Raw genomic sequence first — 17,418 nt, forward strand, 5'->3', positions numbered from 1 at the left:
GCGGGCTTGTCATTGAGGTGACTGGCGGGCTTGCGTCAATGGCGGCCGGCGGGCTTGAGAGAGCCGCGGCCGGCGGGCTTGACAACGGCGCGGCCGGCAGGCTTGAGTGAGCCGCGGCCAGCGGGCTTGACATCGGAACGGCCGGCTTATCTGTTGATTTGGGGTTGGGCAGGTAGGAGCCGTTGGAGAGGTATGTGGAGGTTCTCAGCGTGGGGTGAGCTGGGGCGGCGCGGCTCATCATCTAACCCCAGCAGGAAGCACACACCTAGAGCGTGCCAGCTCACCTGGTTAGAGAGCTCGAGAAAATCCTCCACATATCGCTCCAACCTCAAACCCCACAGCGCGTCCTCAGCTTCAGTCATCTTTTTGAGGTCGAGTCTTCTGTCACGGTGCGTAGGAGGGAAACGAGGAGACGAGGAGATGACTTTCAAAACTTGACTTTTAATAAACAAACCAAAAGAAAAGGAACACTAACATAGGCAGCACAGGAGACACACATGGAATGACGTTTAAGACTCGACAAGAAAACATGAGGCAGACTACACATTTATACTAAACTTAACGAGGGACAGACAGGTGCGAGGAATCAACTAATAATGAGACAATATAATAACAATGAATTATGCATAATTACATGCAGGTAACCCTAAGCCAAAACCTAATCCTAACCCTAACCATATAGTAAGTGTACATTTAGTTAATTAATATTACTCAGTACTTAAATGTATAGCTACATTGTAATAAGGACACCTTAAAATAAAGTGTAGCCTAAATAATAATATATAATTTATACACAGTTGCATTTTGCTTGTTTCATGAAAAAGACTCATTGTTAAGAGCTTATTAGCAGAAATTATTCTAATTTAAAGTACCAGGGTAAGATGAATGAGAAATCTCATAGCAGTCTCATAGGTCATATATTATTTAGAGGGTTAAATATAGCTTACATTGAGCTATAACAGTGAATGGAGTTCTTACAGGGTGGAGCCACAAGGCTGCCAAATATATAGCGTATTATTAGAGGGCTTTTAAATTACCCCAAAACACACGCAATACATATGCACACTCACTGACTGAGGAACACATGCATACCACACATATGTATGCTCACAACATCTGCATTTTGCAGGTTTGAATCTGTAAAATGGGCCCATCTGTTTTGTGTATAGCATGGTCAAAGGTCATTAGGTTTTAGCAGAGAAGAAATGTAGGTCAAAAGTCTGCCATGATATGCTAGTATGGTTTTCCCTGCATTGATATGCATATATACTTGGGAAAACTGCAAGGAATGTCCATTTTGGTGAAATTAGATGAATTTTGAAAAAAGTAATTTTTCATATATCTGTTTGTTGCTTCTGAAATAGGTCAGTTCTCACTCCACCAACACACCCGCTACATAGATCGAATATGATCACATCCTCATGTTGAAATGATTGATGTATGGTTTGTCCAGATGGCCAAATGGTTTGAAGCCATGTCAGCGGGGGTTTAATCCAGAGGTGAAATATTCTACATTTAAATCTCTTGTCTAGATTTGTATGTATGTTTTTTATGGATTGTGTGGCAGCCAAATCTGCTCCTTTGGGACTTTTTTTTCCCTCCAAACTCCCTGGGTATGAAATCCAAAGGTAAATATCCCGCCGCTGGATGGTTTGATCCGGGATTTTCTGTGAAATGGAATCACGGAAGCAGTGGAGAGAGGCACGGGCTTTTGGGTTAGTAGGTTATCCATTCAAAAGCTTTCTGACTCATACTCAAGATATATAGTGTGTGTTTTTATAGTAAATTGTTACATTTATTGTTTATGATAAATTGAGATGCATCAGATTTTTATTTACTTTAGGTAACACCCTGGGTAAAAACTACTCTGACTGTTATTCTGTAAGACAATGTTATATGCCTATACCTAAAAAACAATTTTTTTTAGAAAGAAAATCCGAGCCGTGAACAGAGATGGATGATAAGACTTTTTTTTACAAGCTCAGCATATGACGTGAGATTTGATTTGATGAAACTAAATAATGAGGATCAAAACACTCTCAGGGACTTCATTAAATTAATTAAAACCAAAAAATAATCATTTAAAAAAAGTAGTTTTAGGATTAATTTTTTAAAACTTCATGATTTTTTTTTTTTTAATTCCTTGAAATCCTTGAAGTTGAAATCCCTTATATATTTTACTGTCATAATGCAATGCAAGTTATTCTGTAACTCTCTTTTTTGATATTTAGTTGTGCAAACTTTCTTCAAGTGTGTTCGTGCTTGTTTTGACAACAGCAAACAGGATTTTTCCTCCACTTCCAACTCTTTTGAGCCCAAAGTAAAGCTTCCAACATGCCTTGCTTTGATACACACACAAACACACACCAACTGCAGAGCTCAAGTACCAGCTATGCTAGTGTAATCCCGCTTTCCTTTCTGCCGCTTTGTAATTCTCCAGAAATATCCAAGCACGTGTGTGCGTATATGTGTGTCATTTTCTACAGCACACACAGCAGCGATGGTCTTCTAGCCTGGTAAACTGGAGACTGAAAGAGCAGTGGATAGAGAGAGAGAGAGTCACATGTGGAACAGTATACACAGCTGTGACAGCAACAGAAGACCTTTTCTTCTCCCTTTTCATTCTTTTCCTTTTTTACTCTCAAGCATTGAGACTTTTTCTGCCTTTCCAAGCTGAGAGCATCTAGACGAGATGAAAAAGAAGGTGGGGAGAGTGAGAGAAGGAGAGTTGGAGTTTAGGAGGGCAGAACGAGAGAGAGATTGAGACTGTGTGTTGGAATGCACTGATACATGGGAACAGCCTGCTTATCTCCGTTTGTCCCCCTGTCAGTCATACCGAGGCGCACACGCATACATTTCAGAACGCTGGAGGCTCCGTTTGGAAAGGTGGTGATTAACCCCTTCCCCCTCGTTCCTCCTCCTCCTCCGTCTCTCCCGCCGTCTGGTTCTTCTACCTGCACTCGTCTGGACTCGTTCGGTGAGTAAAGACACAGAGGGACAGGAAAGAAGAGAGATGAGATAGAAGGAGGGAGAGTAAGACCGAGACGGTGCAATTCGTTCTCTGCGGAATACGGTGGAAATCCAGGTGGTATTTGGACACTTGTGGAACACAGCTTTGGATATTCTACTAGTGTGATTTGATTGGACTACTCAAATGGACAAGTGACTGATGAACTGACTTGATTGGATTCCCAGCATTTCTACACTATGTCTAAACCTTCACGACTTGCTCGCTCATCCTCGGTGGGTCCTGGCTCCAAGCTCCCCTTGCCTCGTCGGGATACACTTGCTGGCCGACCCAGAATGCACGGCATGGGGGAGAAAGTGATGCAGACAGGAAGTGAGGGCAATATACCTGGCCAGAGGCCTCCGATCAATGGAACGACACATTCGCAAAGCCAGCAAAACACTAATATAAAGGAAGAGGAGGAGATGGGCCAACCAAGGAGCAGAATCAGTCCACCTAAAGGGTCCTCCGCAACCATAACCCAACAACAAGTCACACGACCCAGTAAGTAATCGATAATTAAAGGTGGATACCCAAAAACTGCACTTTTTATATTTGACCTCTGATGTTTGGACACTTTTGATCTTTGTTTCTCAAACATCTCATGTTTTCATTATCTGAATGAATAAATTCTAGGAGGAAAATGTTATTGCTGAGAACTTGCTCTTTCTTTTTGATTTTTCTTTGAAAAGAAATTCTGAGTAGACCCACAACAACTAATCAATTCAATCATTAATAATTTTTCCCCCTTTTTTTGTACAAAATGTATAGTATATAGTATAGTTTATGAAGAATAACTTCAAATAAAATACCAAAATTAAAAGCTGGCTTTTAAAATCTGATTAATTGATTAATCTAATATATAATCAGCAGATTAGTCGAATATTTAGCCCTACTTAAAAGTTCTGAAAATAGAAACAAATGACATGATGTTTACGTACAGTATGACTACAAATCGTGATCTTGGGAAAACTCAGGCATATGATAGCAGACTTGTTTATGATAGCACTGTTTGAGACTTTGTTGAGATCTAGACAAATCAGAAGCAAAATACTTCTCTATTTGCTCTCCTTTTAGTCTTATTGCTGAAGAAATGTTATTTTTTCTGTCCCACTCAGGGTTTTAGACCTTCTAGCGGTGTGACACGTTACAAGTGACACATTGTTTGTCTTCTTTGTGATTTTAGCCATAAGTTGAAAAGTCTTAATATTCTGACGAATATTGGGTGGATATTTAGTTTTAAATGTAAACATTGATATTTGTCATTATGATTATATTTGGTGAGATGTTGAAGTATCCATGTGGAGTATGGGTGTGAGTAAAAATGAAACATACTGTTTTGTTTGCATAGGTTTTATGTGCATTTAGGGTATTAAGAAGATTAGCTTGTTTGGTTTGGAGTATCTGAATGTAAGTGAACTGCATATGGTATTACGTTATAAATGTTCGGTGCAGGCTTTATATTTATTCCTATATGACAATGGGTTTCGTGGGATTAGATCGGCAGCTGGGTTGATTTTTGCTGCATTCCTCACACAAAAATACACACACACATGGGCTCACCATCACATTGCCTCCCCATTCCTGCACAGCGGGGTGCAGATTAATGCCAGTTTGTGTGTGTGATTAGGCACCTCTTTATCACATTCCGCCCCAGTGGGTTTTAATCCTGCTGGTTTTGGTTGAAGAGCACCGTGTCAACTCAAAGTTTCTCTAAAGTGGTGATGAAGACCCAAATACTGTCACCTCAGCGGCCTTCTGATGCTTGTCAGTCACATCCCTCAATGTTAAATTATTAAATGTCTGCTCAGTGAAATTGCAGGAACGGGACACCCCTAGGTGGGGATTTAGACCGTGATGATATTAAGGACAGGACGTTCTTGAGGTTAACATCCCTCCTTTAGTTATTCATTCTGACGAGCACACACATGCACGCATAGAAATGAGTCACTCTTATTATAGTGTCACTCTTATTTGTCATTCATTTGTTCAGTAATGTGTGATGAGCCTCTGTAAAATCTGGTTTCTGTCATTTTTGAGTAGTTTATCCGTTTGCCTCTATTCTTTCCATCTAGTATCTACTATGGCAGTAAAAGGGACTAGGATCCAGATGTTACCATGAAAATTGGTCCTCCATCGTTTTAAAGGCATAGAAGAGGCATATGGTCAGAGGCATATGTTTGAAACATTTTCAAGGTGAATCATTAACACTTGACACAGAAACTTTTCACAGTTTTTCACATGGCTCTTTTTCATGGATGGATGGATGGACGATGAATACAACTCTCCAAAAGGCTACAAAAAGGACAAAAAATTATGATTCATGCACTCTTTTCTCTATAGCCCATATGATTAATGCTCTATGATTTTAATAAGCTTTAAAAAATAAACAGTCTTCTGAAGCCATGCAATAGTTTGTGAAAAGATTAGACATTTAAGTTGATAAATATTGTTTGGGTTCATTTTCCATGTCATACATTTAGTATAAGCCTCAGGTGGCCATGGTGAATTCAAAGTTGAACCAGTGTTATTTATGGTATTATTAATATTTAGCTATTATTAATAATTAGCTTTAATTGATATATTTTAGTTTTAATTTTAATTTTAGTTTAGGCATTAGTAATTTTTATTTTGTGCTTTTGTCATTTTTATTTAGCTTATTTTATTTAATTTTAGTTCAGTTAGTTTCCAAGGCAACATTTCTAACACTTGAGTTAAACAGTTTTTTGATGATTATGGACTCTGGACTACATGTATGCCAAACCTTATACAGGTGATATTAATGCTAATATAAAATGTTAACGTAAAACACTTACTTTTGTGACACATGGTTGATAAATATAATGAAAAATGGCTCTATAAAGCCACCAATAGACTAATTAATGCAATATTTGTCCTTTTAGTACCAGTGCACTTTTTTGGCCTTTGTTGAAGCATAACAGTCATTCAACCATTCACTTTTGTTATAACCAAAAGAATAACTTGGACATTATTCTAGTAGCTAACCTGTGTTTACATCTAGAGTGAATGAGAGAAAGTTAAAAATAACAGAAACGTATTTTTGGACCAAACTGTCTCTCAGTTCTGCCCAACTGTAAACATTGTAAAAATTTACACAAATCTCTCTTTAAATACTTACTTTAAATGGACCATTTAAGAGTTAATGTTTTCTAGACTTAGAGTTCAAGGGCAGGTCACTACATGTTGGATGAATGGTTCTACAATGAATGAATGGATGGATGAATTGTGATACAATTCCCAACTTGAGAGATGACGAGAGTGCGTTTTCCTGTAATTAAAGTTTCTTTTATTAAATAAATGCTATTCATATATTAGTATTTAAACATAGATATCTGGTTGCCAATGAAGAGTTAAGTGTCCTAAAGGGCAGAAGTACATCCACCTGTTTGTAATGACACTATATGTAAGTTACACTGTAACATAAATACAACACTTTAAAGAACCTCACAGATCCAAGCGCAAGAATATAATCACCTGTGATGTGATACTAATGTTTTCTACCAAAACGTGCCCTCAAAGAAACATCTGGAAAACAAATGCATTCACTTTTTTTTCTTTGCCCGTTTTATGTCTGGCAGATAGAGTGATAAGGGAAAGTTTTGTTTATCAGCAGGCGGCTTTCTTAAAGGGGTTTTCTGTTTATCTGCAGGTAAAATGGTTCAGTCTTTTGTTTAATCTACTGTTAGCACTCTTTGAAAGTTTATCACAAGCAGGTGCAGCAGGACAAAGAACTGTATCACAGTCAGTAAATGTCATGGCTGGGTGGTCTTGCTTACTCATGGTTCAGCCAGACAGAGATTATGGGAAAGAAAGAGGACAGAGAGGGAGGGAGATACAGTCTCCTCATCTCAACTAAGTTTATCTTGTCTGTACTCAAGCTTCTGCTGTTTGGATTTTCCATGCTTAGACTATGAGTGATCACCCGGATTGATGTGATTAACATATCAGTCTGCGATCTGCTGATATGAGAAACATTTCACTGGGGGTTTATGGGATAGCTAGTGTAGTACACCAAAATAATGCAGTTTGACTGATTTAATTTGGCTTTTTTTTATATTGCAGGACTCAAATCAGTGTTCACTAAGATGTTTAGTAATTTTCTGTCATCATTTTATGGCTCATATTGTTTCAAAACAGCATGACTTTATTCTTTGGAACACACAATGAGACATGTCGAAGAATGCTCACTGCTTTTTTTTTCATCGAATGATAAATCTAACTAATTTATTGACTTAAAATTCAGTCTTTTCCTCACACAAAGCTATCTTATGGTTTCGAAAGACCCTATAGAAGTTACTCATTCAAATAAAAAGTGACTGTAAAGATGTTTAAAATGTTACAAAATAATTCATTTCAAATAAATGCTGTTCTTTTAAAATTTCTATTTGTAAAATAATCCTTAAAAAAAAAAAGAAATGGATTACAGTTTCCACAAAAATATTAAGCAGCACAATTGTTTTCAACATTGCGGATAAGAAATGTTTCTCGAGCAGCATATTAAAGTGATTTCTGAAGTATCATGTGAGACTGAAAATGCAACCTTGGTGAGCATTGGAGGCTTCTTTCAAAAACATAAAAAATCTTACTGACCCCAAACATTTGAACTTTAGAGTATGTTTTCATTGATGAGAACATATTTTCTGCTCTACGGAAGTCAGTCATGCAGGTTTGAAAAGAGTGAGTAAATAATGACAGAATTTTGATTTTAGGATGAACTTCCTATCATGAACAAATCAGCCCATGATTTTTGGTAAAAGTGTCATACAGGGACGAGTTTTTGTAATCTAGAGCAGGATCTAATACATTGCAATGGAGACTGAAGCCAGTGGAAGCACTTTAAAGAGAATTACGAGTGTGATTAGATTAATGAGCACTGCTCATTAACCCTTAATCCTTTCTGATTTAAAAAGCGAGACACTCTTAATCCAGAACTGCCCAAACTGAAGACAGGACACTCTAGCAGAACTCACTGTATCAGCAAGTTCCTGAAGAGCCATTCAGATCAATAACAGTTTAGCATTTTTACCAGGGATAATTCAGTTCTCACCTTCATGTCATTCCAATCTGACTTTCTTTATTCTGTGGAACATAAAATGAGATGTTGAGCAAAATGTCTGCTTATGCTTTCTTTGCATCAAAAAGTGCAGCATGAACATTCTTTAAAACATCTTGTTTTGTGCTCCACGGTAGAAAGAAAGTCATACATGTTTGGAACCACATTAGGGTGAATATAGAATAAAAAATTTAATTTTTTGGTGAACTGGTCCAAAATTGTCAGGCAACCAAGCAAAAGGCTTATTTTTTAAAAATAGGATTTTTTCCCCCCTCAAAAGACAGAAAGCAGACACAGAGGGACATGGACACTATTTGCTCGTCCCAGATTTATTGTAACCAAATTACTCTTTTAAATGAGGTATTTTGTGCTTGGAAGCCACTCCATTAATCTTGAACCAGAAGACCATTATTCCTTCAGACAGATGGAGTGCTCTGTTTGTGAAAAACTGAATTCATGTGGGCAGAAGTTGATCCACAGGTCACCGACCAGCTCAGCTAATGAAAAGTGCCTGAGTGCTTTAACTTAATGGCAAATGGAATCTGGTAATTGTTCACCGTTTGTTTGGAAGGATCGAAAAGGGGAGGGAGGGAATGAAAGGCAAGGTTTATCATTCTGCGTTGTGAGATATTCTAGTCTCTTAAAGCATTCAGGGAGAGTTAATGTCAGGAGAGGGAGTAATGCTTAGATACTTTTCCTTACTTCAGGAATTTTCCAGAATCCTTTCTGCTGAGCTCATAGGCTGCTTAATCGCCACTGCGGCTGCAAAAAAAAACTGCAAAAAAAAATGGCTTACAGGACAAAGTCGCCAGTAACTAGAACCTAGAGATCTTTGAAAGGAAGGGAGAGACCCTTTCAACAATGCCCACCTTAGTCAAACTTTGAATTAGGTCATTAACTTTCTTTATTCTGTGGAACAGAAAAGGAGATGTTTAGCAGAATGTCTGCTTATGCTTTGCATGGAAAAAAGCAGCATGAACATTCTTCAAAACATGTTGCTTTGTGTTCCATAAAAGAAAAAAAGTTTAGAAGGATGAATATATGATATAAACATTGTCATTTTTTGGTGAACTGGCCCTAATTTGTCAAGCAATCAAGCAATAAGCTTGTATTCTACAAATTTGAATTATTACACTTTGCTTTGATCTCAAAACTTGAGAGCAAAACAATCTTGAGAAAAAAAGGATGAGAAACCCTTTCAGCAATGCCCACCTTAGACAAACTTTGAATTAGGTTTCTAACTAGGCAAGAACCAACAAGTTGAGTGTGTTTGCACAAGTATATTGACATTTGAATTAGTTTGTGTTGATTCATGGTTTAGATGTCAGTCACAAAGTGTCCTGGGTGATGTGAGTCAGAAACAGAGCTAAAGACAGAGGGGGAGGAGAAGACCTCCATTTAACACACCTGGTTTTGTTGTTGTTACTGTTTATATTCCTCTGAGCTGAATTCATGCCCTGAGGCTCATAATGCGTGAAGACTACAGACGTTATGCACTGAGGGTTGTTGTTGCTGCAGAACTTTGCACTTCATGGCTGACATACACGCTAACAGATATGTGGTCACAGTTTTTGTTAAGTGCCTCTTCGTGAGTATGTCCAAGTGTCCCTAAGGCGTCCATCAGAGATAACTCTCCTAAGCAGAAATCAATAAAAACGTGGGCAACTGTGTTTAAATTCTCATTCATTAGATAGAGACCTCTGGGAGTTTGTCTGAGTGGTTGATAAAGCTTTTGAAGATGTTGATTCCAGCAGGGGAAAAGTGCTCTTGACTGCACTGAAAGTTGTGTTGAAGGGATAGTTCACCCTCAAATATATTCACCCTCATGTCATTCTTTCTTCTGTGGAACAAAGAGTAATACAATTTCAGTCTGTTCCTCATATATAATTTTTTAGGCTGCTTTTTTTGTCCTTTTTGGACCTTGACAGCTCCAGTCCCCATCCACTTTCATTGTACGAAAAAGTACAGCACATTCATGAAACTGCTTTTGTGTTCCACAGAAGCAAGAAAGTTATAAAGGTTTGCTGATACTTCCAAAAGGTTTGGAATGACAGTTTGAGTGAGTAAATGACAGAACTACTAACCTCTCTACCCATTTTTCATGTTTCTTCAAAAGCAATTAGTTTGGATAAACATATTGTGTGGTTTAACCTCCTTTCAGTCCAGACACACAGTGTTATTTTAGTAGTATTTTAGTATTTTCTTATTATTTATAAAATATTATAGTCTTACCCAGGGCCGGATTTACGCATAGGCATTCTAGGCACGTGCCTATTATTCACACGTGCTTAATCTCTCTCTCCCTCTCTTTCTTTCGCTCTCTCTCTAATAACTGCGTTAGACTGCATTAATAACTGCATTAGCCTGCATATCAATGGCTCAAGCCTCTGTTATTAGCTCTAAAATTACGTTTTGGAATTTGCAACGGAAGGTTTGGGATATGGTGCGTAAAAAATTAGCTAGTTGAACACACACGAGATTTCAGGACAGAAACATGTCAAATGTCTTGAAACAAATCATCTGAACTCTTACCACAACAAAGATATTAAGAACAGTTGCATTTTGCGGAATGAAACAGATGTTAATTTCCAGACCATGCTAGAGAAGGACTAGACCGTCAACAAGAACTTATTTTATCTTTGTTTTCACTGGATCTGCAGTAGCAGGAATAGTCTAAAATTGTTCCTTCTTTCCATTGTGACTATTCCTGGATGGGAATCCAGTCTTTAGCTCCCAGCTGTGACTCTAGAGCATGTTACTTAAAGTAACACGATGTTGGAATTCCTGTGAAAGTTCATTTGTTGCATCATTATTTACAATGCAAGTTAAATTGACCAAGATTATTTTCATGTTATGGCTGATAACTGATAAATGCCAGATATTCTATACTATTTTGCCAAAATAAATATAAAGTTTTTGCCCGATTGTTAAAAAAGTTTTTGGAAACGTAAGCCACACTGAAAATGTATAAATGATTTGCTAGAAAATAATAATTGTAATTTGGTTTGATAATTTGCATCTAATGCAATGACATTAATTTAAGTGTAGCTTAATTTTCCAAATATTTAATGGGCCCTCTCCCTTCTAATGCATTAGAGCCAAGTCACCAAGCAAGTTCTTATGAATAATCAAATAATCTCCTATAAAGTCACTTCTCCTTGAGTTTGCAGCAATTTAACCGGAGATCCGGTGTTCTCTGCCCTAGTTTCCACAGAGCCCTTATGAGACTATGAGCTCTGACAGGTTTGAGGCCCACACATGCAGTACTGACAGAAAATTGTAACTTTTAATCGTCATCTGGTGCAGTGGATGGACTGTTTCTCAAATTCCTCCACTGCTTGTCGTCTTCTTTTTGTTCTGTTGCTGTTTCTTCTGTCTTTGCCTTTTCTTTGCCTATTTGCTCACTCTGTTTTGTTTGAGGTTGCCATTTTTCTTGTTTGTCTGTCTCTCTAGTTATCTCCTCCTCCTTTTATCTCTTTCTTTCCTTCTATCCCTCGCTTTTTCTTGCCCTCTTCTTTCTGAACAGGTTGTGAGCTGGTTTTCTCAGTGCTGATTAAAAGTAGCGTCTCTGTTTGAAGTCTATTCAGCATGCTGTGTGTGGTTGCTTATTAGGGTCAGCCAAGAGGGTTAGAGACACACACACACACACACACACACACATACACACACACCTAATGAACGCTGTCTCCTAAAGAGACTCCTTGTTTCAAGAAAAGAGTGGTTAAGCAAGGATGAAAAGATGAAGGGATTTCCTGAAATGTTGGCACTGAGTGTGGGTTGTGTGCACACACTCTTTCTTTTCCTCTTTCTTCTCTCTTCACTCCATTCTGACGCACCATTTCATGGCTAGACAAGCACCTGGTACAGAGAGACCAGTGAAATAGAAACAAAAGGAAATGGAGCGAGAAAAAGGGAAGGTTTTAAAGGTGAGAGGCAAAGCACTGTATACATGCAGTGAATTTCAACAGCCGTGGAAAAGTTTAAGAATTTTATTTGAGTTTAACAAAACATATCTGTTGAATTAGACTGCAGCTAATCTAACCTGAAATAAAGCAGTTCGTGTTGGAGATGTAGCTGTTACGCACCAGATACATTGAGCCCTGGTGCTCATTTGGGAGATTGAGGTTTGAATCTGGTCTCTGTTGTGTCCCAGTCCCTTTTTTCTTCCTAATAAATTACTCTTTAACTCTTTTCCCACCAGCATAAAAAAATAAAAAATAAAAAGTTTCATCCTAGCGTCATGCATTGATCAACACTTAAATGTGGGTAAGTAAAAAAATAAAAAATTAAAATAGAAAAAAAAAATTGTAAAATAGTAGTTTGCTTCAATAAACACCCCAAAGTTTGCACAGTCCTGTAAGTTTTTGTCCGGTTTTGATTTAAGCTTGTTTGATGATTGCGTTATTTTACATATGCATCTGCTTACATATGCAATCACTAGTTTCAGCTTCTTCTTCACTGTGTTTTGACCCAGACATTCAGTACTCTTTCAGAAGATGTGTAACAGCACCCCCTACCCTATAAGAGTGAAAACACAGAAAGATGGAAAATTCTGTCAGTGGCAGGGAAAGAGTTAATTAAGTTGTGACAAAAGCCCTATATTTCACTTTCTGGATGCTGATTGGTTAATACAGCAGTCAATTTCAGTTTAATTTAGTCATGGCTGAAGGGATATAGTAAGTGTCATAATCCATCCAATGAGTTTGATTAGGACTCGATTCCGAAGCGATTCCACTGGTTGAAAGAACTTTATACAGTGCTTGATTGTAAAATATTTAAATTCATTTTCATTCTTTGTTAGCTTTTTTTAAGCTAGCTTACATTTCGCAAGCTAACCACTCAGTTTGCTGGCTTAGCATGCTGTTAGCCACTTAACCTGGTTACTTGGCCTACCCTATGCTAGGGGTCTCCAACCCTGCTCCTGAAGAGTTACCGTCCTGTAGATTTTAGCTCCAACCCCAATCAAACACACCTGAACCAGCTAATCAAGGTGTTTAAGAATACTTCGTAATTACAGACAGGTGTGTTAAAACAGGGTTGAAACTGAACTGTGCAGGAAGGTTGTTCTCCAGAAACAGGGTTGGAGAACCAAGTTCAAATGTATGTTTTTATGCATTCTGTATTATACTTTTTTCTTTGCTTAGGGATCACAACAACTACCTCCTGCAGTCATAGGTGGACTTAATTTCTTATTTTCATAGCTAAATTCACATTATAGCACAGACTTCATTGCTGAAATATGAAGCGTTTCTTGCTACAGACTAGAAATTGAATTCAAGAATGGCTGCAACAGTAAAGTTTTCTTCCAAAAACTGTACCAGTATCCTTTATCATAAAACAACAGTGATGGACATTCAATACCCAGCAGCATACCTTTTTGAGAAAAAAAGTACACTTCAGTATGGAAATAATATATTTATAGATAGATAGATAGATAGATAGATAGATAGATAGATGATATACTTTAAAATAAAGCATGTAGTTTGACATTATTACAAAAGTGTACTTAAGTGTGTTAAGAAACACGAGAGTCAAGAAAGTGTGCTTTCTTTAAGTACAGGGACAGTTCAACCAATAAATGAATGAACAAACAGTTGCTGGTAGCCACTGACTACCAAATACTATTGAAAAAAAATACTATTGAAGGCAATGACTATCAGCAACTGCTTGGTTACCAAAATTATTTAAAATATATTTAAAAAACTTATATAGGTTTGTAACAACTTAACTTAAAAATATACTTTTAAGATTTAAAGTACACTGCAAGTGCACATTCGGTACAATTAAGTGCACTTCATTTTCATAAGGGATGTGCTGACAAACACCTGTTGGTGATGCGGCGTCAGTGCAATCTGTATAATGGTGATTAGTGGTTTTAAGATGGTACCTGATGTTGATTTGTCTGGCCGCAGTTGCTCGGCACTTTGATTTACTGAAGAACGAAGCAGAGCTGATATATGACGTAAGACAGCGTGTAGATTCATGCTGTTATAAATCAGCATGTGCTCATCTAAAGCTCTTCAACATCTATTGAGCCAGACTGAATCATCAACAACTGTCTCCATAAAAGGTACTGAAAGATGTGTGTTTGGATGAGGAATCTTTACTTGTTGAGACAGATATTGTTTTGCTGACCGAGTTTGACTCTCTGTGTGTGTGTGTGTGTGTGTGTGTGTGTGTGTGTGTTTTGCTCATGCCATTAGGTAATTAGGGGTACTTAGTCTACGGGGCAGATTTCTGCAATTGGCAGAGGCTTGTTTGTTTATTACACTATGAGTCAGTCATTTGTCTGGTCAGTGTTTCTTTATATTAAAGGGGACATATGATGCTTTTTTAAAGATCATTATTTTGTGTATTTGGTGTAACAGAATATGTTGACATGCTTTAATGTTCAAAAAACACATTATTTTTCAAATACTGTACATTTTATTATGCTTTAATTATAACATCTTATAATGCTTTAATGTAACATTAATAGTTTCATAGAAACAAACTCAGGGTTTTTGTCTGTTTGCCTGTTGATTTGTGCTTCTCAGAAAAACAGAAATTATTTGTCAGCGTGAGTGTGTTTGGGAAATCTGAAAACAATTATTATTTTGGTAATTCCATTTGGTGTTACCTTTAAATCACACAAAATATTATCTATTAAACACTGCATTTTAGACTGCTCAGAAATCCGTAGACTCTAGGTTTGACTGAAACCATATACACAGCTGCAGCTTTGCAGACCAGCTAATAGCAGATGCTAAAGTCACTTCCAATCTATACTTCTTCTTATACCTTCTCTAAATTATAGCATGCATAGCTTTAGACACTACCATTTAAAAGTAGGGTAGGTGATTTCGGAGAAGCTAGCAATAGCAAGCTAGTTTTGAAAGCATAAAATCTATAGTGTCATATCTATCTTTCTTCACTACTTCTCATATTTCTCTTATTTTCCCCCATCTTCATCTTCACTCTTATTTCAGTGTCAGAATAATTGTGGGAATCTTAAAATTATGTGCAGAGAGAGAGTTAACCAAGACGGTATTCCATTTAAGTAGCCATGACAAAGCATCTCTTTATCTCTCCTTTCCTCTTACACACTCACACACACACAGAATAATTGAAAAGAAAAAAAAATAGCATGGCTATTATGTGATGTGTGTAAATGTACATGTATAAATACATTTAAAAAAATTAGATTATAAGTACATTATACATTACATTATTGCATATCATTGCTCTTTTGTTGATTTTGATTGCTACCATTGTCCTCATTTGTAAGTTGATTTGGATAAAAGCGTCTGCTAAATGATTAAATATAATGTAAATATTAATGTTATAATTATAGCTTCTTCATGCCTACTATTGTCTAGTGTGTGTGTGCAGAGTAAAGAGAAGTTAGTTTCTCATCTGCATATTAGAATTGAATAAACGTCCCCATAATCAGATTCAGGAAATAGAATGAGTTAAGCCATTATGATGTCATCAGTCAGACAGCCAGACCAATCATCTCGTCTCATCTGACTCTGAATTCCTTCAGATTCATGGAGAGACAGAGGATCATGGATCATGAGCATAATTAAAGGAAAAACTCAAAATTGCAGAGTTATAGTTAATCTGAGGGCCTTCCTGGACCGCCGATCAGATCTCATCATATGAAAAGCTGTCATTGTCTGTGTTTTTTTTGTTTCTCTTTTCCTGTCAGCTCTTGAACTTTTGTAGCCTATTGTAAAGTGATATTTTAGAGCATGCTCAGTGGCTGGGAATGCTGGAAATAATCACTGCAGTTCATCTGAATTTGTGTCCATGTGAATTAGATGCAAGTGTTTTAACATGGCGTTTAGTGCAAGTTTGAACAGCCCTCATTTTCTGACATCACAGGCTGGTTCTCCTCTATTTCCTTGGGTGTCTGGATAGTTTAATTGATTTAAAGTATGGCTGTATATTAAAGAAACTTAATTCTCCTCACCCCTTTTTCTTTATCATGTTTTACAATGTTGTGTTCCCACTCACTCATTTGCACACACACAGATATGCACCTCTAATTAACTTTGGCTGTTCTGTTGGGGTCAGAAGGTTAAATAAACTATCTTAGTCATTATTACAGAAATGTGTGCTAATAAGATACAGTATACAGTAATTTTTCTCTTTTTTCCCCCATGCATAAAATGCATTAAGCAAACAAACAAACAAGCAAAAAAAGTAATCTACATACCGTTCAAAATTTTGGGGTCAGTAAGATTTTTATAAAGAAGTTAATAATCTTATTCAGCAAGGACACATTAATCAAAAGTGACCGTAAATACATTGATAATATTGCAAAAGATTTAGAAAATGCTGTTCCTTTCTCTTAAAATGATTTCTGAAGGATCTTGTGAAACTGAAGACTGGTGTCATAGCTGCTGAAAATTCAGCTTTGCCATCATTTGAAACTATAATAATAATAATAATAATAATAAAAAAAATAATAAAATGGAATATTTCCACAATATTGCTATTTTTACAGTTTTTTTTAATCAAATAAATGCAGTCTTGATGAGCATAAGAGATTTTTCAAAAACATTAAAAAAAATCTTACTGACCCCAAACTTTTGAACAGTAGTGTTTATGATTTAATAGATCAATAACGATCATTTCAATGGAAGAATTATCGCAAAGTATGTAAGTACTATGTGTATTGTGTATGTAAGTAATGTTATTGTACACCTTTAATTAAAAACCAGGCTTAAAATTCACTCAATTATGTTTCAAATGTTAATATTAAATATTAAAGAAATAATAATACAAAAATATATATACTTTATTAAATAGTCTTTCTTTGTATATATATTTTGGGCTTTTTTTTTTTTTTTTTTACTTTTATTCAATCTTACAGTTTAGGGTTAGACAGAAAACAATTGCTCTAATAGTTTCTTTTTGTATATATATTTTGGGCTTTTTTTTTTTTTTTTTACTTTTATTCAATCTTACAGTTTAGGGTTAGACAGAAAACAATTGCTCTAATAGTTTCTTTCTTCATTATTATAACAGGGATTTAAACCTAGAGCCTTTCATTACAGCACTAACCACTATCATTTAACACGCTATATAGACTACAATACAAGCATTGACTGTAAGTTAAGTAGAATTCATCTGCATACATATTGCGTTCCTAAACAGACAGACCCACAGGGCTGTCGGATCTCCAACAGAATACAAAGAATTCAACATTGGGCCTTATTCATGAAACACGAGCAGAGCAAATTTTTGTGTAAATCGTTCGTAAAGCTGTTCTGATGTAAATTTTCGGATTCATGAAAGTGTTAGTATTTTCAAAATGTTAGTTGGTACGAAAGAAATTTACACCTGCTCC

General features: G+C 36.6%; 1 protein-coding gene across 1 annotated transcript in view; it reads left to right on the plus strand.

The window, feature by feature from the left end:
- The first annotated feature begins 2,645 nt into the window (after window positions 1–2,645).
- Window positions 2,646–17,418, plus strand: part of LOC107691421 (sickle tail protein homolog) — a 102,244-nt gene continuing 87,471 nt past the window's right edge. Inside the window, exon 1 of the mRNA XM_016490008.1 lies at window positions 2,646–3,511. Within this exon, the coding sequence (XP_016345494.1) occupies window positions 3,208–3,511 (304 nt within the window). The 5' untranslated portion in view covers window positions 2,646–3,207. The remainder of the gene's footprint in view (window positions 3,512–17,418) is intronic.

This window comes from Sinocyclocheilus anshuiensis, unplaced genomic scaffold, assembly GCF_001515605.1.
Source record: "Sinocyclocheilus anshuiensis isolate Anshui unplaced genomic scaffold, SAMN03320099.WGS_v1.1 scaffold106, whole genome shotgun sequence".
Taxonomy (NCBI): Eukaryota; Metazoa; Chordata; class Actinopteri; order Cypriniformes; family Cyprinidae; genus Sinocyclocheilus; species Sinocyclocheilus anshuiensis.